General features: G+C 43.5%; 2 protein-coding genes across 2 annotated transcripts; both read left to right on the top strand.

Annotated features, from left to right (window-relative positions):
• Positions 1 to 2,724: 2,724 nt before the first annotated feature.
• On the top strand, positions 2,725 to 12,757 carry LOC121340416 (ribosyldihydronicotinamide dehydrogenase [quinone]-like). The gene is made up of 6 exons (XM_041413148.1): positions 2,725 to 3,022; positions 4,113 to 4,277; positions 5,160 to 5,290; positions 6,250 to 6,363; positions 7,693 to 7,785; positions 12,551 to 12,757. Exons 1-6 carry the CDS (start codon positions 3,016 to 3,018, stop codon positions 12,755 to 12,757), a joined length of 717 nt encoding a protein of 238 aa, XP_041269082.1. The 5' UTR covers positions 2,725 to 3,015.
• Positions 12,758 to 12,867: 110 nt separating this feature from the next.
• On the top strand, positions 12,868 to 19,959 carry LOC121340461 (ribosyldihydronicotinamide dehydrogenase [quinone]-like). Its single transcript, XM_041413235.1, has 6 exons — positions 12,868 to 13,320; positions 14,559 to 14,723; positions 15,605 to 15,735; positions 15,910 to 16,023; positions 16,400 to 16,501; positions 17,791 to 19,959. Exons 1-6 carry the CDS (start codon positions 13,314 to 13,316, stop codon positions 17,962 to 17,964), a joined length of 693 nt encoding a protein of 230 aa, XP_041269169.1. The 5' UTR covers positions 12,868 to 13,313; the 3' UTR covers positions 17,965 to 19,959.
• Positions 19,960 to 20,186: the final 227 nt, after the last annotated feature.

Raw genomic sequence — 20,186 nt, 5'->3', positions numbered from 1 at the left:
ACAAATCGGGCAAAGAAAGACAGTCACATTATGCAGAGATTCTCATTATTCAGATGCAAAGACAAATCCTAGATATACTATGCTTTACAGACAAAGACTGAATTCATAGCCAGATTTGAAACTTCAGCCTCTCTTCAAAAGAGCACCTCAGGCCAGACTCCTCAATCAAAAATTACAGAAGGGATTAAAAATTTGAAAGTAACAAATTTGTTACTGAACTAGTAGGACTAGCAGGACTGAACTAGTCCTCTTACACCCTGGCAAAGATCTGCTAGCAAAAGCTGCAATTCAGTTTCAAACAGATAAAAGGCTTAGATATATATTTAATTTATATAATTTCATAACAGTAAATATTTAACATCACAAAGTTTAAAAATAAGATAAACATCTGATAAGAGATGTTTTCTGGGACACTATCCCTGTTCCTGGTTTGCTTTTGATTTAGAGACTGTATTACAGACTTAACCCCAGAGGTTTCCATTTGCAATTTCTGTTACTCATCACCATACAGACAGGCTGAGAAGAAAACAGGTCACAGTGAGAGGCTGTTAGTCCCACAGTCCTCCTGCTTCCTTCCTTCATGTTGCACAAGCCCATCAACCTTTCTGCTCTAAGGAGAAAGATCAATGCAAGAGTGACTGTCATCTTTATGACATGACAAAACAAGCCTAGGAATAGCTACGGTGTTATTGTGATGTGTATGGGGGGAAAGACCTATCTTCTGTTGGATATTATTTCTCAGTTTCTCCTTTTTTCTTCCTTTTCAGTGCAGGACCACAGTACTCACTGCCTAGAACTGTTCCCCCAGTAGCTGTGTTCTCTGCAAAAGTCACGGAAGACTAATCTTAAAGAGGATTTCTCCCACACCAATGATTTGTTAGCATCGTGTTTCATTGCTGTGTATTATCACTGGCAGCAAAGATTCTTAAAACATTTTGTCTGTGGTGGAATTTGCATTAGGGATTAAATGCTCCTCCTTGGCGGAGGCTTCTCTTCTGCTGTAAGGATAAACCCTCGCACTGGGTGCTAGAGGGCACAACAAACATCCTTTAGATACACAGTATCTTAAAACATTGATGTACTGTAAACTTCGTATCAAACCTAGGAAAAGGCGTAACAATAGTTCCTCCGCGGTTATATCCTAATATGTTTCATTTATCCTAATTAATTTATTTTCTAAGATGACCATCCCTTGCACTCTAATCCACAGTACACAATTTGTATAGAAGAATATATGTATAAACACACAAATACAGTTTCCACATGAATTTATACAACAGCTATTGTGCATCAGAACATTGTGTGCTGTGTCTTCTGATAAAGTGGGAGGGGAAAACTTTCATCTAGTTCAGTTGCTGAAGAAATTTGTATTTATGACTCAACTCTTTGTTGCCTTGAAGCAACAAACCTGGCTGTTTCAGAGTGGTTTAGATGGAAGTGCTGAACTCCCCTCTCCTGGATCCAATGACAGTGGGAATGGTTCAAAGCTGCACCAGGGCAGGTTCAGACTGGACATCAGGAAGCATTTCTTTACCCATCATTCAGTGTTGTTTCCCTCTAATCCTCCCCAAGGGATTTATGAACTAGAACCTGGGTTACCCTCACCTTCTGCAGTGCATCACTACAGCACTCATCTGCTGTTGCATGTTAAAAGTTTCAGCAATTCTTGACATAAAGACTGGAGTTTTCCTGTTCTAAGGTCATCACAGTGCCTAAGTAATAAAATGATGACCACTTTCTCTCTTTTCCTTCACCAAAACATAAAGTACTTTTCTGCAATGAAACAGCTTCAAAGAGAATCCATAGAAAATCAATTTTTATCAAGTTTCATTATTAGATTTTCAGAGAATAAAAGTTATTCATCTTCTTTGGAGGGTTTGGGGCTACAAATAATGAATAAAAGTATTTTAGATACCAGTAGGAAAGTGTACCCATAATACATCTGAAGAATAGTATTTAAGCTACAAAGCTGTGCCAAATTCTTCCAATAGGTAAATCATTCATAGAGCAAAAGGGATGTCTCTAACTTCTGTGAGAACTAAGGCCAGCACAATGTTCTGAATGATGCTCAGGAGGTTAGACAAGTCAAAGTTATTTTCAGTCTCTGTGAACCTTAAGAGATGATTACAGGAGAAAAACAACCAGATTGGCCTCACTTTTAAAATAAAGAGCTTTGAGCTGACTGTCGCCACACAGGAGTAAAATCTTCTAATTATGACAGATAATTCCACACACTCATCAGCTCAACAGTCCATAGCAGTCAAAAAAGTACAAATTTTTTACATCAGGAATTACAGGGACCACAGAGCAGAAAATCATCAGGGTATATACAAGGCATGTCCACAGTGTAAAAACTATGCGTAGAGCTGGTTCCCTCGCTTCAAGAAATGATAGAGCAAAACTGGAAAGGGGCAGAGAAGGGCACTGGGAAGGAGTGAAAGTACAGAGCAGTTTCAGAAAACAGATCGCCCTCAAAGAACAGTCCAGGAAAGAGGCGGTTCAGCCGGCACACGCTGCAAGTCCACAAAATCACCAGCGGACAGGGGAGAAGAGCACGGACTGACCCTTCACTGCCACTCACAGTACAAGAACTGCAGCTGTGGGGTGTCAAACGAAGCCAGATGCAGAGGGGAAAAAAGCCGGAGCCGTGGCTGCGGGCGGTGCCGATCCTGATCCCGCCCCGCGCTGGCGCTGCCCGAGGGCCGGCCCGGCCGCCGGGAAGAGTTGGACTGGTGATCCTTGTGGGTCCCTTCCAGCTCAGGATATGCAGTGATTTTATGAAGGGCCGCTCCCAGCCCCGCCGCAGGTGTGTCCGGGGCCCGAGGAGCAGGAAAGGGCAGCTCGGCTGGGGCCGGGGCTGATCTGGAGCCACTTTCCAGAGGGCGGCACGGCACCGGGAGCGGCGCCACACACCCGGCGATTCCCCTCGCACCTGGTGCTGATGTTTCTCACCAGCAAATCTCTCACTTGAGTTCTCAGGCACTGTCAGATTATCAGGAGTGAAGCTCCCCAGCGATGGCAGGTAAGAACAAATCCGGGTAAACGCTGCTCGCTCCAGGGGGCCGTGGGCACCTCAGGGATGGGGGCTCTCTGCCGTGTTTAGCTGGCACACTGAGGACTTACTTTCCAAACGACTGAAATTATCTCAGTAAGTGATGCCTTGGAAAACTCAAGTCTCTCTAAACACTCTGCCCAAGCGCCCTCAGCTCTCTCAAAAGGGAAAAAAATCTGGCAGCCTTGCAGAATGAAACTGAGCACTTTGGGGAGCTTGTCCATCTCCAGGCACTCCCTAGAGCTCCCTGTTTGCTGGGAGCTGCCAGGAAGAGTGAAGAGGCAACTGCTCCTTATATTCCACAATAACATGTAGAGAAGGGTTTTAAAAGCTTGTACACACATTGAATTTATGATAGCATTTGACCCGCAAGTTTTAATTGTCCTTTTTGCATAGCTCTTCTTTCATGGACACTGTGCACCCTGATGAAATAATTACCCCTTAAAATTTACTTTAAAAATGAGCTGTTGTTTCATCAAATATTCAGTTTAGTTTCTACAAGTTTTCCAAGACACTGTAAACTTGCCTGTCACTTGGCAGGTGTTGCTCTGGGATGAAGCTGTGCACCAGTGAAACTGACCTCGAAGATGCCTGGATTTTTGCCTTGGAAATCAGGAAACAGGAGCTGCATGTTTTGCAGACCCAGTCATTTTCAAAAATCACTATAAATTTTGCTGTCTGGTTATCTATAAACAACTGCTATGTCATAGAAAATATTTCCTCTTTCCTTATTGACTCAATAGGAGGGACAGTGTTGTGCTAATGTAGGGCAGTGTGACCTGCTATGGAACAGCCCATCTGTCCAGTGAGTTCCACCTAGAAAAGTCCAGTGTAGCACAGAACTGCTGGGCTGGGCACTTGCAGCAGTCAGGGCCTCAGCAGTCATTCAGTGCTACTGAGCAGGAGTCAAATGCTGCCACTGTCACCCTGCTTTCACTGCTTCTGTGTCCTTGGGAAAAGACACTAGAGGAGGAGCGAGGAGCAAGCCCCAACTCTACAAACTGTTCTGCACCTGCCTCCTAGATTCCAAACGGTCTCCTCGTTTTCTTTCTGCCTCCAGGGAAAAAAGTCCTGATAGTCTATGCACATCAAGAGCCCAAGTCCTTCAATGGATCTTTGCTGAAGATTGCTGTGGAAGAGCTGACCAAGCAGGGCTGCAGCGTCACCGTGTCGGATTTATACGCCATGCAATTTGAGCCCAGAGCAACAAGGAATGACATTGTTGGTGAGCCCAGCCAAAATACGCCCCTCCCAAAAACCAGTGACTTGTAAGCCCCCTGTCAGGAATCAGAAGGCTGAAAAAAGTCTCCCTGAAATCTTCCCCATGCTGAACAAGCCCAGCTCTCAGTCTGTCTTGATTGGAAAGGTGCTCCAGCCCTTCAGATCATCAAGAGATTAATGAGAAACTCATTTCATTAATAATAAACTTATTCATGACCAGACATCTGCATTTCTAAAAGTCCACTCCTGAACATGAACTTTGTATCACAGTGAGATTACTGACAGGAAGAAACACATTAACACGTGTCCATAATCAGCCTCTAAAGTCCATTTCTCATGGAGAGGAATTGCCTTCAGATACCACTCTGGGACTTGCTAGAGTTGAGTTCACGAGGCTACAACTGCCCCTCTCTTCTGCTAGAGACTGATGAGCTGCTCATGGAATCAGTAGAGCTGGCCAATACTGGTTGCCCATCCCCTGGTGAATTTCCCAGTTACGAAGGCTGGAAAGCAGCTCCATAGTGCTTACAAGTGCAGGATGGCCTCAGTAAGCCCTAAGGCAGAGGCAGAACAATCAACAACGTTCTCTTAAATTTTCCACCTGTATCCCCAGAGTCCTGAGGCAAGCTCAGGTCCTCATAGTGCACTTCCTGTGTTGCTACAGGAAGTTGAGGCTTCAGAACTCTGAGATCCTACATTCCTCTCTTTTTTAAAATCAAGTGACCATCAGCTGGGATGATGCTGAATATTCCACAAGGACAAGAACGTAGCAAAAACCAAAAGCAGTAACTCAGTTTAGAACTGTGAATGGCAGCCTACACTCAGCTCTTATCTGGTACTGATACTGCACAGGGGGCAAGGAATGACTGTTCATTTCTACCCACAGGTCACCTGCACAACTCAGAAGCCTTCAATTATGGGGTGGAAACCTGGGAAGCTTACAAGAGAGGAAGTTTGTCCAAAGACCTGGTTGAAGAGCAGAAGAAAGTGCAGGAAGCAGACCTGCTGATTTTTCAGGTCATTATCTTAAACAGAATTCAGTTGTGATGTTGACTTGAGGTAATTGTGCAGTAAACACTACAGATCAGTAGTACAATTACCTGGATCATTGTTACAGAAAATCCAGTAATTGTGTAGCACCATGATGCAGGTTGAAACAACAGCAACCCCAGGAACTCCTCAACAATGGGGCAAATTTCCTGATGGATGCACAGACCTACATGACCATGGATATCAGGCAGGCTGGCAGAAGGCAGAGGAAGCATTATTTCCTGGTCAAGGAGATGGGGGTAGACAGTGTAGTCAGGGAATTGGGCTTTCCCAAGTAGACTGTTCTCATTTGGTGGTGAGATGTAGAAATACTACTGGGAATTGATAATGGAGCTTTACAGCCCATGTCCACTCTCCATTATGCCAGCTCTGTCCCCAGTGTGAACAGATCCTAAAGTACTGTGAAAGGAAATAGTAGTCTTATATTTCCTTTTACCCCTGTTGGCGTTAGACATAGCTTGGTGGCTTAATGTCGGCAGGGTTTGAAAATAAGTCTTTCCTATGATCCCCTGGCATTTGTCACCAGACTGGCAGATCAGAACTGATCACCACATGTCAATCCTACTAATAGTATTTTCAATTCTTTTGCATTTCAGCCATATGAGGCATGATTCTGTACAATCCTAAGTCTTAATTAAATGGCACCCTTCTCCTTCATCCTATTCCACCTTTAATCTGGAAGGAAACCCTCACATGCACCACAGTGCTGGTGTGCTGTAGGTGCTCAGGTCTGGCCCTGAGGTTACCACAAACAGAAAGCACTTCAGCTTCTTTTGCCAGGCACAGGTACTACCTCTACTGGCAGAGAGCTGGAGAAGGTACATACAGGATCTGAGCAGGTTCAGAGGACAGGATTTGTCCTGTCAACCAGGCCTAAGGGTGGCCCAGACTCTCTGTGCTAACCAGGTAATTTTCTCTTTGCCTAGTTTCCCTTGTTTTGGTTCAGCATGCCTGCAATCCTGAAGGGCTGGATGGACAGAGTCTTGGTCCAAGGCTTTGCTTACGATTTGTCAAAGGTTTATGATGGTGGTTTGCTCCAGGTATGTTTCTGGAATTGTTTTTAGATCAAGGCTTGCACCATGTTCTATGGGGCCTTGTTCATTCTTTTCCATTGTAGTTTCTTAGAGTTCTCACTTTTCACTGCTCTGAAATAATGCTTTGGTAACATGTTTAGAGATTTTCTGGGTTGTTCACCCTGTCTGGAGGGTAAGAAAATAATGGGACTGCAGCATTTCCCAAAGATTTAAGCGATCTCCTAGAGATCTTTATTGGCCTGCTGTGTGGGGTTTATCATTTATTAGGAGTATCAGAGTGTGCTGGGGTACCATACAGCTTGCAAACAGTTTAAATCAATTAATTTCCTATAATTATAGTCTTCCCACCACTATAGGACTCCTCTTATCTGTAATGACTGACACACTAGGTGTCATAGTCCTCTTCTGGGATTAGATGTCAAAGGTTGGAGTTGAACTATAAAACTTAATCAGAGATCTGAAACACTTGGAGTATGAGCCTCAGTCACAACTATCTACTTTGAACCTTTTCCTCTCTGTAGCTTTCAATTTGGCAAGCCCAGTATGTCTAGATGTCAAAATCATACATTTTTGATTCTCCACAGCACTGGGAATATCCCTGGAAAATTCTGGCCCACTATCTCTGATAGATCTTATTTGGTAACAAATGCAGCATCAAAAAGCAATCAATATTATTTTCACCTTTAATTCACTGCATGTTAATCTCTGTTAGTTCTGATGTTCTTAACAATTCCAAACATTTCAGTTTCTTTAAATTTCAGAAATGGCTGCCTCATTGACATAAGTAAGCGTAATCCCCAGTGATCACAGCTTCACATGGAGTATAGGCTCAGGACATTTGGGATACTGCACTGGAAAAATGTTAGTTCGATTACAGAAGCTAAAACTGAAATGAGAGTAGCTGAGCACATGGCTAATACCATAATCACAGGAGCAGAAGAAACATGGTGGTTAAGCAAGCCCAAGTTTGAAGGGGGAGTTTAGCAAAAAATTTCTGCAGTCAGAGAGGGCAGGAAGAGAGATTTTCACAGTAACAGAGGGCTTTCCAGCTACGGTTTTCCAAAGGTTGCATATGGAAGAAAAAGGATCAGCCCTCCTTCACACAAGTTTCTTTTTAACCTAGCTCTGCCCAAAGCCCAGACACTCAGTCCATTGATGTAATTGTACGACATCAATCTTTGCCTCAGAATTGCCAGTCCTTGGAATATCTGGAAAGGAAGTGGACACCCCTTCCTCTAGAAATGCATGCTGTCCAGTTCCCCCAAATATCTTTGTAACTATACAGACGCTCTTCTTTAAACACATCTAACTCAAGCACCACTCTCCTAATTCTAGGACAAATTATCCTTGTTTTCTTTCACTACGGGAGGAAGCAAAGAGAAGTATGCAATCCGAGGTGATATTCGCTATCTCCTATGGCCCATGCAGGTATAATATAAGAATATTTGGTTACTGTTTGCTTTAGTTTTTACTATTCCAGCTGTTTATAGACAATTGTTTTATTGATTATTTTATACAAAGCATAATAAGAAATAATTAAGTTGCCTGTACCAAGCATCTGCAGGTTATAAACTGGGCTCAAAAATCCTGAGATTACTTCAAAAGTCCATAGAGTTTTAAAGTTGTTTTGTCCCTCTTCACCAGCTGGGGAAAGCTTCTGCTGTCAGCTTTTCCAGTCTCTGGTGTTACAGGATTTTCTTTAGCTCTAGTTGTTCCCCATGGTTACCCAATTCATGAAGGATGCCATGATCTCCTCCCCAGTGCAGTTACCAGCTCCTCACCCCTGAGGTGCTGTCCAGCTCCACAGCTTACAAGAAAATGTGACAAAAACATGAAACACAACTCTGAACTTAGAAACACACAGAGAGAAAATGGCAAGCTGAACTTCCACAGGCACTAGCCTTCATGCAGGATCATATGGCTATCTCAATCCCAATCTCTGTGTTTTAAAAAAAAACAAAAACAAAAACAAAAAAAAAAAAAAAAAAAAAAAAAAACAAACAAAAAAAAAAATCCAAGAAACCAACATGGAAGTAGATGTGAAACACACTGAAGTTCAGGAGCAATCTGAGGAAGTTCAAACTGGACAATGAACTTTAGCCTGTCCCTTATCCTTGCAAATTGAACAGCGTACAGCATCCAAAGAGGACAGTCCTATGTGTTTAACACCAATTTACTTCCCTTCTCCTGACAAATGCACAGGTTTAGAGTTAGAGAACCTGAGTGATATTGGGGAAAGAAATAGAACGATGGGCACAAAACTCTTTGTGTTCTTCTCCTTGCTCACATAAATGGTGTCATCCTGCCTCCTTCTGCTTGATAACACGTGATATTTAATAGCAGATTATACCATTGCTACTTGTGAAACAATAATGTACATGGCCAAGTTTCTTTTAACACTTTTTTCTCCTTTACCAGAGAATATCTTGCCCATACCCAACTTGTCATTTAAAAGCCACTTGTCACTGGTTGTGAGAGCTCCACACTTGTGCCTTGGAGCAACAAAACCAGATCATGAGTAGTGTTGCAAAAGGATGTACCGTTGCAAAGTGTCTTAAACAGCTGGAAAGCCTTGTGGGCAGGCCTAGGCTTTTAGACATATTTACAAAGCAATGTTAAAGCCATAACAGATACCAGAAAAGGGGAAAAAACTAAGCAGATTTTGTATATTGGTATGTGCATGAATTGCCTTCCTTTGTCTACTACAACTTCCATTTGTAAAGTATTCAGCTTCCTAAAATCAAAAGGGACTTCTCTATTTTGCTTACCCTTTGTAGAGATAAAATGGAATCCTGGTTTTTTCCTGCCCTCTCACACTAGTCACGTGTTCCAGTTTGCTCTCGTATGAAGTGAAGGGCCACATCCAGCAGAGACATTTCCCAGGAAGAAGAGCTGCCCCAAGCTGTTGCAGATGTCTGCCGTGGGGCATGTAAGCCGAAGTTTCAGGTTCCACAAGAGTGCTGCTGTTGCAATGCTTTGGAAGCCATCAGCTGTGCAGTGAAGTGAGTGGTGAGCCAAGGGTTATTGTCCTTGTCCTGATGTTCCTGCAGTGCATGCTCTGCAGGGCATTGTGCTGGGCTGCACGTGTGTTCGGACACATGCCTTTCCAAAACTCGGAAGAATTTTACCACACTGAACACCAACAGTGACTTGTCTGTGGTTAGTAAGGAGAGAGAAAAGAAGTGGCTGTATTGCTGTCTTAGCAGCACTGGAAATGTTACAGCCATTTTGGACTAAAGAATAATTGTCCTTCTAAATCACATTATGCTAAAAGTCAAATGTCACCCTGCCAAACCAGCATTGATTTCATGAGAATGAAACTAGATTTAGCTGAGGAACTTGTAGCTGCACTTCAGGCTGGGGAAAAGGGTGTAAAGGAACATGCTTTTCCACATTTAGTCTCGGGATTTGTTTTTTGTTGCTGATGGTCCTGCTCTCTCACAGATGTCTAGGCAGTGGTCTGATCTTTTTTCTTTGACAATGTTTTCCAGAAATCATGACTGTATTTCTTTCATTTGGTGTTCTGAAATGGCAGGTCCAACATGCTTGCAACTGCAGAACAATAGAGGAAAACAAACAGATATGCATAGGAACTATGTTACCAAGAATCCTCATAGCCTAGAGAAACCAAGACTGATGTCTTGCTGTAAGGTGACTTCAATCCAGGTTTCAAAAAACCTGACATTTAAAGCCAGGTGTAGTTCAATCTATGGTTTAAAATTTGGTTCCTGAAGCAATATCACTGAGGTGAACTGCCTGCTTGCAGAGGAATATACTTTGTAATAAACTATTCATCAAAAGTTTGTTCTGAAGAGAGAAACAGCCAATAACTGATACCATGCACAATGCAAGTATTATTTCTTTTCTTTTCTTCTTCTTTTTTTTCTTTTTTTTTTTTTTTTTTTTTTTTTTTAAGAAAAATCCTACTGTGTTATTGGATATCTTAAAGCCTAAAGAGGCTATATTCTACAGAAGTGATGCAAAGAATTTAAGCTGATGCTACACTCAGGTCAGTGCTGGATAATTGTCTCATCATTCTAAGAGTATTAAAATGCTCAGTTTCATGCAGCTTGAATACACAGGAATTCTGATATGTTTGAAAAACTCAGGAAGGAGACAAAAGACCAGCTTCTTCCCTAGGACTGTGGAGCCAAAATACTCAATAGCCTTCTCTGTGTTGCCCTTGATGAAATGAGAAAGCATTTTGTTGACCTCCAACAGAGAGAATAAACCAAGACCTAACCATCTTATCCATATAACAGATTGCCAAAAGTGCAAATACAGTTGCACTCCAGTGTGACATACAGAGCAAAGGTGGTTCTTCACTGGAATTCAATAAGAATCCAAGACAAAATTAAATCCTCTCCATGTACTCTACACAGACACCCTTGTATTCCTGCCATCTTTGCTAGGCCACAGTTCAGCATCTATGGGAAATATCAGGTAGTGCTCTTTTGAACTTAACTGCAGAGAAGAGTGGCTGCAGTCAGTCACCAACCACAGTGGTTCCAAAGGCCCTTGGAGCCTCCCATTCTGCATTCATACTCCCCAGGGGGATGCAACCCTTCTCCACAAGCATCAGCTCTGTTAGGTGCTGCAGCTTTTCCCACCTCAGCCCTCTGAGGGTTTAGAGAAATACAGTATGAGTTTTGGTGCACAGATAATGCAAATTAGCTAAGATCACAGCTTCTTTCAGCTCTACAGCATAATATTCATGGCTGTTGGACAGCAGGGGGATCAATCACACCAGATAATGCTTTACTTTTAGATTAAAAGCTACATTAAAGAAAGATTATAGACAAGTATTTCCTTGGAGTTTTGCCCACCAATCATTCCCCTCCTCAGAGTTCTGGACAGGGTATAGAGCCCAGAATTAATATTCCAGCATTGAGTCATCTACAGAGCTGGAAGACTCCTGTGTGAGAGAATGCTCATCCTTGCTAAGCCAGGCAGAGGGTTAAGACAGAGACAACCAGAGAATGATTATGCTTAGGTCCCTACAGAACTTGAAATTTGTCAGAGAAATTGAGAGGAAAAAGTCTCTAAAGAGATAGCTCGCAGCAGACTACAGGAGGAGAAGAAGGAGATGTAATAATTAAACATTTGTTGGCAAAGTTTACTGCTACTGTACAGCCCTTAAAGTTAATACCAGGAAAACAGATACAAAGTCACCTTCCCATTATGGCACAAGTTTACTGTGATTGATTTTTAGTTAAGATTAAGGAATGAGGTAAGCATTCCAGGTAGCCTTGGTCTAGCACTGTGGAGATTTGATGTTTTTTACTCATCAGTCCCTACAAATTTTCCAATGTTGCGATGAAACCTGCAAATTTCACACACAGCAGTTTTCATTCTGTTGGCAAAATAGCCAGCTATATATCAAGGGTGTGACCTCTAAGCACATGCAAATAGATGCCAATATCTCCCTGTCTTTGCCCAGCACATGCTGGCAAAACAACACTGAATGAGACATATACCTTTCGAACCAAGCATTTTTTATAAATTCAGCCATCGCTCTTCCTTATGGAGGCTTATGGAGCCTTCAGCCCCATAAATAATGCAAAGCTCAAAATTAAAAAAACCAAACCAAAAGAAAGCAGTCAAATGCTATCAAAAGGTTCCTGTAATGTTTTGTGTTGCAGGAGAAGATCGAAACTGCACAATTGGCCCACCAGAGATACCACAACTGTATTTTGCATTTGCTTTATTTACCTGGCAAATGTCCCAGTCTCTCTGGACTGCAAGTTCAATAATGCTCTCCTTGTGATATTTCACAGTGTGGATGGACACAAATTTGCTGCATTCAAACTACAGTGAGCTCAGTGTCACAATTCAGCATTTGGTCCCGAGTCTCCTCTTTACAGTAAGTGTGATCAGCCCTTGCACTAGGAGCTGTCAGAGCATTAAACTCCAGTTTTGTCTCAATACCAGCTGATCCAGAATGGGTGGAAAACAGGAATGTGCTGGTCCTGCACCAGCTCCACTCGTTCCACTGTCAATTTCTATTTTTCTTCTTTTTTTTTTTCTTTTTTTTTCAAAATCTTAGAAAGGAGCTGTTTATTCAGTTTGCCCATCATAGAGCAGTTTTGATACTCAGAGAGAAAACTTCATCTTGAAAGTGATCACCAAGGCTGTCCTATCTCTGCAAACCCACAGCTGCCTGCATCCTTCTGTGTCCACCTGTCTTTCCCAGAAAGCTGGAAGGGAGAGCCCCTGGTCCCAGCAGATGCACGTGGGGCCAGCACAAGGCACAAAGCAGACAGTGCCATCCCTGGAAGAGCAGATAAGGGTAGGTGGATGGTTTAGGAGCGCCCATACTGCATTGCTGGGAGAAATGAAGGACGAGATGTGTACTCGGAGAAGAGCAGAAGTCCAGGGGAAAAAAAATATCCAGAGATAATGTAGGTGTCGCACGCTGCCACAGCGGCGGGGGCGCGCTCCCGGCCGCGCGCGGCCTCGAGCGGAGCCGGAGCCGGAACGGCGGGCGGCCCCGATCCCGATCCCGCCCCGCGCTGGCGCTGCCCCTGCGCCCGGGAAGGGGGGGCCGCGGGGCCGCTGGGAAGGGCCGGTCCCAGCCCCGCCGTAGATGTGTCCGGGCCCCAAGGAGCAGGTAAGGGCAGCCCGGCTGGCGCTGGGGCCGGGCGCTGCTCCGGAGCCGCTTTCCAGAGGGCGGCACGGCACCGGGAGCGGCGCCATGCGCCGGTCCGGCGGCCGGAGGAGAATTCCTGCTCCAGGGCCCGGGCCGAGAGCCGGGGGCTTCCCTCCCGCTGCGGCGGGCCGCGCTTGGCCAGTGCCCGGCTGTGCTGAGTGCCCGTAGTCACACCACGGCACCTCTGCCCCTGAAACAGCGATTCTCCTCGCACCTGGTCCTGATGTTTCTCACCAGCAAATCTCTCACTTGAGTTCTCAGGCAGTACCAGATTATCAGGAGTGAAGCTCCCCAGCGCTCCCCAGCAATGGCAGGTAAGAGCAAATCTGGGTGAAAATGCTGCTCGCTCCAGGGTGGCCGCTGGGCACCTCAGGGATGGGGCCTCTGGGCCTTTGGGACACTGAGGTCTTACTTTTCCAAACGACCGAAATTACCTCAGTTGAGATCTGGCAGGAACAGCAAAGTTGTAACTGCTCCTGAAATTCCAGAGGATAGTATGGAGCAGGGATTTAAAGAGTTTATAGACACATTGAATTTATGCTAGCATTTGACGTGCAAGTTTTAATAGTATTTTTTGCATAGCTCTTGTTTCATGGACACTATGTACCTACATTCAGAAGCTGTACTGCAGAGAAACTGAGTTCAGGAGATGCCTGAGTTTTTGTGTTGGCAGTCAGGAAATGGGAGCTGCATGTTTTGCAGACTCAGTCATTCTCAATAGTCCCTGTAAATTTCCCTCTCCGGTTATCTATAAACAACAACAACACCATATTTTGTCTTTGTTGATGACTGATTTTCAAGAGAATTATTAATATTGTAGGGCCTATGCTCAATAAAACTTTGAGCACACCAGAGAGCTCTTTGAGCAGAGCCTTGTGACAATGCCTCTAAGATATTCCATCCCTACACACCTACTTGGCCACTCAGCTTACCTGGAATCCACTTTGACAACAGTTTGAGATACACATGACAATCTAATCTCTGAGAAAAACACCTTGTTTAACTCTACAGAAGTTACTGTGGTTGTGCTGAAGTGGACAGGACCATATTTAATGTCTCCCCCACTGTTGTAACTTGCACAGCACTGAAATGAAAGATCTGGAGGTATCGACCACTGCGGTGGGAAGGTGTTCTCACCTCTGAGAGGTTGTTTCATTGACACTTTCGAGCAATCTCTCTGGCAGTGCTTTTTGGGTGGTAGTGGAATCAGACCAAGAGAAATGTTGTCTCAAGAGAAGGGGCTGGTTTTTCCTAATATAGGGCAGTGTGACCTGCTATGGAACAGCCCATCTGTCCAGTGAGTTCCACCTAGAAAAGTCCAGTGTAGCACAGAACTGCTGGGCTGGGCATATGCAGCACTCAGGGCCTCAGCAGTCACTCAGTGCTGCTGAGCAGGAGTCAAATGCTGCCACTGTCACCCTGCTTTCACTGCTTCTGTGTCCTTGGGAAAAGACACTAGAGGAGGAGCGAGGAACAAGCCCCAACTCTACAAACTGTTCTGCACCTGCCTGCTAGATTCCAAATGGTCTCCTCGTTTTCTCTCTGCCTCCAGGGAAAAAAGTCCTGATAGTCTATGCACATCAAGAGCCCAAGTCCTTCAATGGATCTTTGCTGAAGATTGCTGTGGAAGAGCTGACCAAGCAGGGCTGCAGCGTCACCGTGTCGGATTTATACGCCATGCAGTTTGAGCCCAGAGCAACAAGGAATGACATTGTTGGTGAGCCCAGCCAAAATACGCCCCTCCCAAAAACCAGTGACTTGTAAGCCCCCTGTCAGGAATCAGAAGGCTGAAAAAAGTCTCCCTGAAATCTTCCCCATGCTGAACAAGCCCAGCTCTCAGTCTGTCTTGATTGGAAAGGTGCTCCAGCCCTTCAGATCATCAAGAGATTAATGAGAAACTCATTTCATTAATAATAAACTTATTCATGACCAGACATCTGCATTTCTAAAAGTCCACTCCTGAACATGAACTTTGTATCACAGTGAGATTACTGACAGGAAGAAACACATTAACACGTGTCCATAATCAGCCTCTAAAGTCCATTTCTCATGGAGAGGAATTGCCTTCAGATACCACTCTGGGACTTGCTAGAGTTGAGTTCACGAGGCTACAACTGCCCCTCTCTTCTGCTAGAGACTGATGAGCTGCTCATGGAATCAGTAGAGCTGGCCAATACTGGTTGCCCATCCCCTGGTGAATTTCCCAGTTACGAAGGCTGGAAAGCAGCTCCATAGTGCTTACAAGTGCAGGATGGCCTCAGTAAGCCCTAAGGCAGAGGCAGAACAATCAACAACGTTCTCTTAAATTTTCCACCTGTATCCCCAGAGTCCTGAGGCAAGCTCAGGTCCTCATAGTGCACTTCCTGTGTTGCTACAGGAAGTTGAGGCTTCAGAACTCTGAGATCCTACATTCCTCTCTTTTTTAAAATCAAGTGACCATCAGCTGGGATGATGCTGAATATTCCACAAGGACAAGAACGTAGCAAAACCAAAAGCAGTAACTCAGTTTAGAACTGTGAATGGCAGCCTACACTCAGCTCTTATCTGGTACTGATACTGCACAGGGGGCAAGGAATGACTGTTCATTTCTACCCACAGGTCACCTGCACAACTCAGAAGCGTTCAATTATGGGGTGGAAACCTGGGAAGCTTACAAGAGAGGAAGTTTGTCCAAAGACCTGGTTGAAGAGCAGAAGAAAGTGCAGGAAGCAGACCTGCTGATTTTTCAGGTCATTATCTTAAACAGAATTCAGTTGTGATGTTGACTTGAGGTAATTGTGCAGTAAACACTACAGATCAGTAGTACAATTACCTGGATCATTGTTACAGAAAATCCAGTAATTGTGTGGCCTAAGGGTGGCCCAGACTCTCTGTGCTAACCAGGTAATTTTCTCTTTGCCTAGTTTCCCTTGTTTTGGTTCAACATGCCTGCAATCCTGAAGGGCTGGATGGACAGAGTCTTGGTCCAAGGCTTTGCTTACGATTTGTCAAAGGTTTATGATGGTGGTTTGCTCCAGGTATGTTTTTGGAATAGTTTTATTAACATCAAGGCTTGCACAATGTTCTATGGGGCCTTGTTGATTCCTTTCCATTGTAGTTGTGTAGAGCTCTCACTTTACATTATGTTGAAGTAATGTATCAGCCCTGCTTCACACAAGGGTGTCAGACACATAATTCCTTTTCTTTAACCTATCTCTTCCCAAAGACACACAGTCCACTGTCTAATTGTGACATCAGTCTTTGCCTCAGAACTGCCGCTTCATGTAAGGTCTGGAAAGAAGTCACCCTCTCCCTTAAAAATCCATGCTGCCAGGTTTATATGAATATCTCTTGAACTGTTCAGGCACTCTTCTTTAAATATGTCTTAATTAACTACGGCTTTCCTAATTCTAGGACAAATTGTCCCTCTTTTCTTTCACCACGGGAGGAAGCCAAGAGATGTTTTCAAAAGAAGGTGTCGGTGGTGATATTCGCTATGTCCTGTGGCCCATGCAGGTATAATATATGAACATTTGTTTGTTGTCTACATAATTTTTTATGTAGACAATTGTTTTATTGTGTTTTTTTTAATTAAATATAATAATTAATAATCAACTTGTCAGTTTTAAGGATCTGCAGGTTGTCAACTCCTACCTAAAATCCTGGGACTACTTTAAAAGTCCACTGACTTTTAAAGTTGTTTTGTCCCACTTACTCCAGATTAGATTAGAATGTAGAGAAAGCTTAACACTGTCAGCCTTTTCAGTTTCCCTGCTGTTACAGGATTTTCTTTAGCTCAGCCATGCAGGATTTCTGTTCCCTGTGGTTTCCCAATTCTTGTAGGATGCAGGGTAGGAGGGGAGCCTCACATTACCCTGGCAGTAACAGTCAGCACACAAAAGTTAGCATTCTTCTGATTGCTACTCTTTTTTCAGAAGTACCCAGCATGGTTTGGGAAATACAGGTGGTAAGGCAAGTTTAGCCAGCTTCTTCTTGATACAATACAACAGATGAGCTAAAATTCCATGGTCTCCTCCCCATGCAGTTACCAGCTGGCTGCTCCTGTGGAGCTGTTCAACTGCAGAGTTCACAGGTCAACATGGCAGAAACATGAAAGACAACTCTAAATTCAGAAACACATCAAGGGAAAATGGCAAGTTGAGTTGATTCCACAGGCACTAGCCTTCCTACAGGAACCTTTGGCTAAGCCAGAGGCAAAAGGCTAAAAAAACCCATCTTAGAAGTAGATGTGGAACACTGCAGTTAGAGACCAATCTGAGGAGTTGCAAATTGAACAGTGAACTTTTGGCCTCCTGTGATCCTTGCAAACTGAACAGTGAACAGCTGCCAAGGAGGACAATTCTGTGGGATTAACAGCAGTTAAAAGTAAATTCCATAGAGCAGAATAAATGAAGTTGCCATTATCTTTCAGTATCTTATATGCCATTCTGCTGAATGTCTTCAGTAGTGACTGCCTGGATAGGTAGTGAACTTCTGCAATTTATTTTCCTTCTCTGGATAAATGCACAGGTTTAGAAAACCCGACTGATATCGGATCAGAGAAACAGAAGAGATTTGAATCTTCCATGTTTTTCAAATGAAAGTAAGAGTAAATATTTCCTATATTTCCTGAGGCATTTATTTCTTTTTTCTTTTTTTTTTTTTTTGGTTTTTTTTTGTTGTTTTGTTTGTTTGGTTTTTTGTTTTGTTTTTTGTTGTTGGTTTTTTGTTTGTTTTTTGTTGTTGGTTTTTTTTTGTTTTGGTTTGGGTTTGGTTTTTTGTTTGTTTGTTTGTTTTGCATCCAGCATGGAATCATGCACTTCTGTGGTGTCAAAGTCCTTGAACCTCACATCTGTTATGCTCCAGAGAATGTCTCTGAGGAGAAGAGGAAGGAGATGCTGGCTGCCTGGACCCAGCGTCTGAAGTCTCTTTGGAAGGAAGAACCCATAGACTGCTCTCCTGAGTGGTATTTCAAGTAGTGTTCAGGTGCAAGACGACAGAGTGAAGATTTTCTCCATTCTTTTTGATGCTCTATCTAAATACCTGAACACTAATCTCCTGATTCAAATATATTTTAAGAATCTTGAATACTACATCTATCAGTTTAACTGACAACATGGCATTTATCTTTAGTGATTCCCAAGGGATTCCCTTCAAGGATGGGCACAAAACTCTTTGTGTTCTTCTCCTTGCTCACAGAAACGGTGTCATCCTGCCTCCTTATGCTTGATAACACATGTGATATTTCATGGCAGATTATACCATTGCTGCTTGTGAAACAGTATGTGGCCAAGTTTATTTGAACCCTTTTTGTACCCGTTGCCACTTTTTTTTCCCTTTGCCGGGGAATATGGACACATACTCAACCTTTAAAAGCCCAAGATGGATTGTGATAGCTCTACACTTGTGCCTTGGAGCAACAAAACCAGATCATGAGTAGTGTTGCAAAAGGATGTACCGTTGCAAAGTGTCTTAAACAGCTGGAAAGCCTTGTGGGCAGCCCTAGGCTTCTCCAGATCCAATCTAGGCTTCTCCAGATCCTATCTCTACAGCAATATTAAAGCTATGACAAATACCAGAAAAGGGAAAAATTAAAGGTGAATGTAGTGATATGTGCATGAATTGCCTTCCTTTGTAGACTACAGCTCCCATTTGTAAAGTATGCATCTTCCTAAAGTAGAGAGAAAAAGTAATCCTGTCTGTTGCCTGCCCCCTCACACCAGTCAGTGTTGGTGTTTGGGTCAGAGGGTGTTTGCTTCCCCTCCAGCATCAGCATTGATGGGCATCCTTGGAGATGTCTAGCACCAGCAGTTAGTGAGGCAGAGCACTAACCTGAAAACCTGCTGGGGCACTGTCTGTCTATGAGTCAGGGTCTATGGGACAAATGAATTTTCTGGCTCTTAATAGGCAGGATTTTTACCTGGAACTGTAGCAGGATTATTTTTGTGCTTTAGAGTTGTTAACCCTGTTTGTGCATATGGCAAGGGGTGGATTTCTCATTTAGATACCGAATTTCTTGCTTTGACCAGCTCACCTAACTGCTGCCTTTGCACTTTGACATTAAAAGAATGTGGCCTCTATAAGAACCTGTCCCCTGAGTCACTATCAAATGACACCTAGGCCTCTGTGCATCTGCCTACCTGCTTTGTGGCAGTCTTGTCACACCCCAGCCTTGCGGTTCCTTGGGGACTAATTGGATAATAAACATGCTGAGCCCAGGCTCTGGAGGCTCAGTGTAAGCTGATACGCCAGACTGGGAAATGCCACCACAGGGGAAGGGTCAGTGTTCCAGTTTGCTCCCATATGAAGTGAAGGGCCACATCCAGCAGAGACATTTCCCAGGAAGAAGAGCTGCCCCAAGCTGTTGCAGATGTCTGCTGTGGGTCATGTGAGCCCAAGTCTTTAGGCTGCAAAAGCAGGAAATTTGCTTTGGCTCAACAGCTCTATTATAGGAAAAGGAAAGTGAAAGGGAATAAGGAAGATAGTGTTACACATCTAAGAGGTGGGGAAAGCAGATTCATGCCTTAAAGACTTAAGGAGAAAAAGTTACCGAGAGAAATCGGAGGTAAATTTCAAAATTGCATAGAAGAGATCTATTCACTGTGTTCGATTAGCAGACTATTCAGGAAAGAAGAAAACTGAGGTGAAAGCAGAAGTTGCAACTGTCAAACCAACATTACTGCTTTGGAACAACTGCAGAGCTTAGTGGGGTTAACTATGAGATGAAGAATGCCAGACTGACCTGTATGTTGAGGATACTGTGCTTACCACTATCTGGCAGACACATGCCAGCTCCCACACATATGGTAGCACTAAGTTTTAATAAGATGGCTGAGACTTTTAGTACAAAGTGTGTGAATGGTTGAGATTAATGCAAGTTCAGTTACAGTTAAAACGAATAGCCTTATTCTCATTAATGCTAAAATTGAAGATTTCTGCTCAAATAAATTCATTATTGAGAAAAGCACTAAAAATGTACCAATCTTTTTGTCCATTTCAATATAATCTTTCCTTCTCCTCAGTCATAATTAAGACATTTCTCTGTAAATTCAGATTGCATTTCTGGATGGGTTTATTTTCCCTATTCATTGAATGAAGGAATGTCATAACTGGCAGCACTGGCCTCTAAGCACATACAAATAAATTACAGTTTCTTTCTTTGTGTAGTGCTTATTGGCAAATCACCACAGAATGAGACTGA

The sequence above is a fragment of the Onychostruthus taczanowskii genome, unplaced genomic scaffold (genome assembly GCF_017590055.1).
Source record: "Onychostruthus taczanowskii isolate IOZ18803 unplaced genomic scaffold, ASM1759005v1 scaffold40, whole genome shotgun sequence".
Classification (NCBI taxonomy): domain Eukaryota; kingdom Metazoa; phylum Chordata; class Aves; order Passeriformes; family Passeridae; genus Onychostruthus; species Onychostruthus taczanowskii.
The sequence above is the reverse complement of the archived record's forward strand: the minus strand, read 5'-3'. Positions and strand labels throughout refer to the sequence as shown.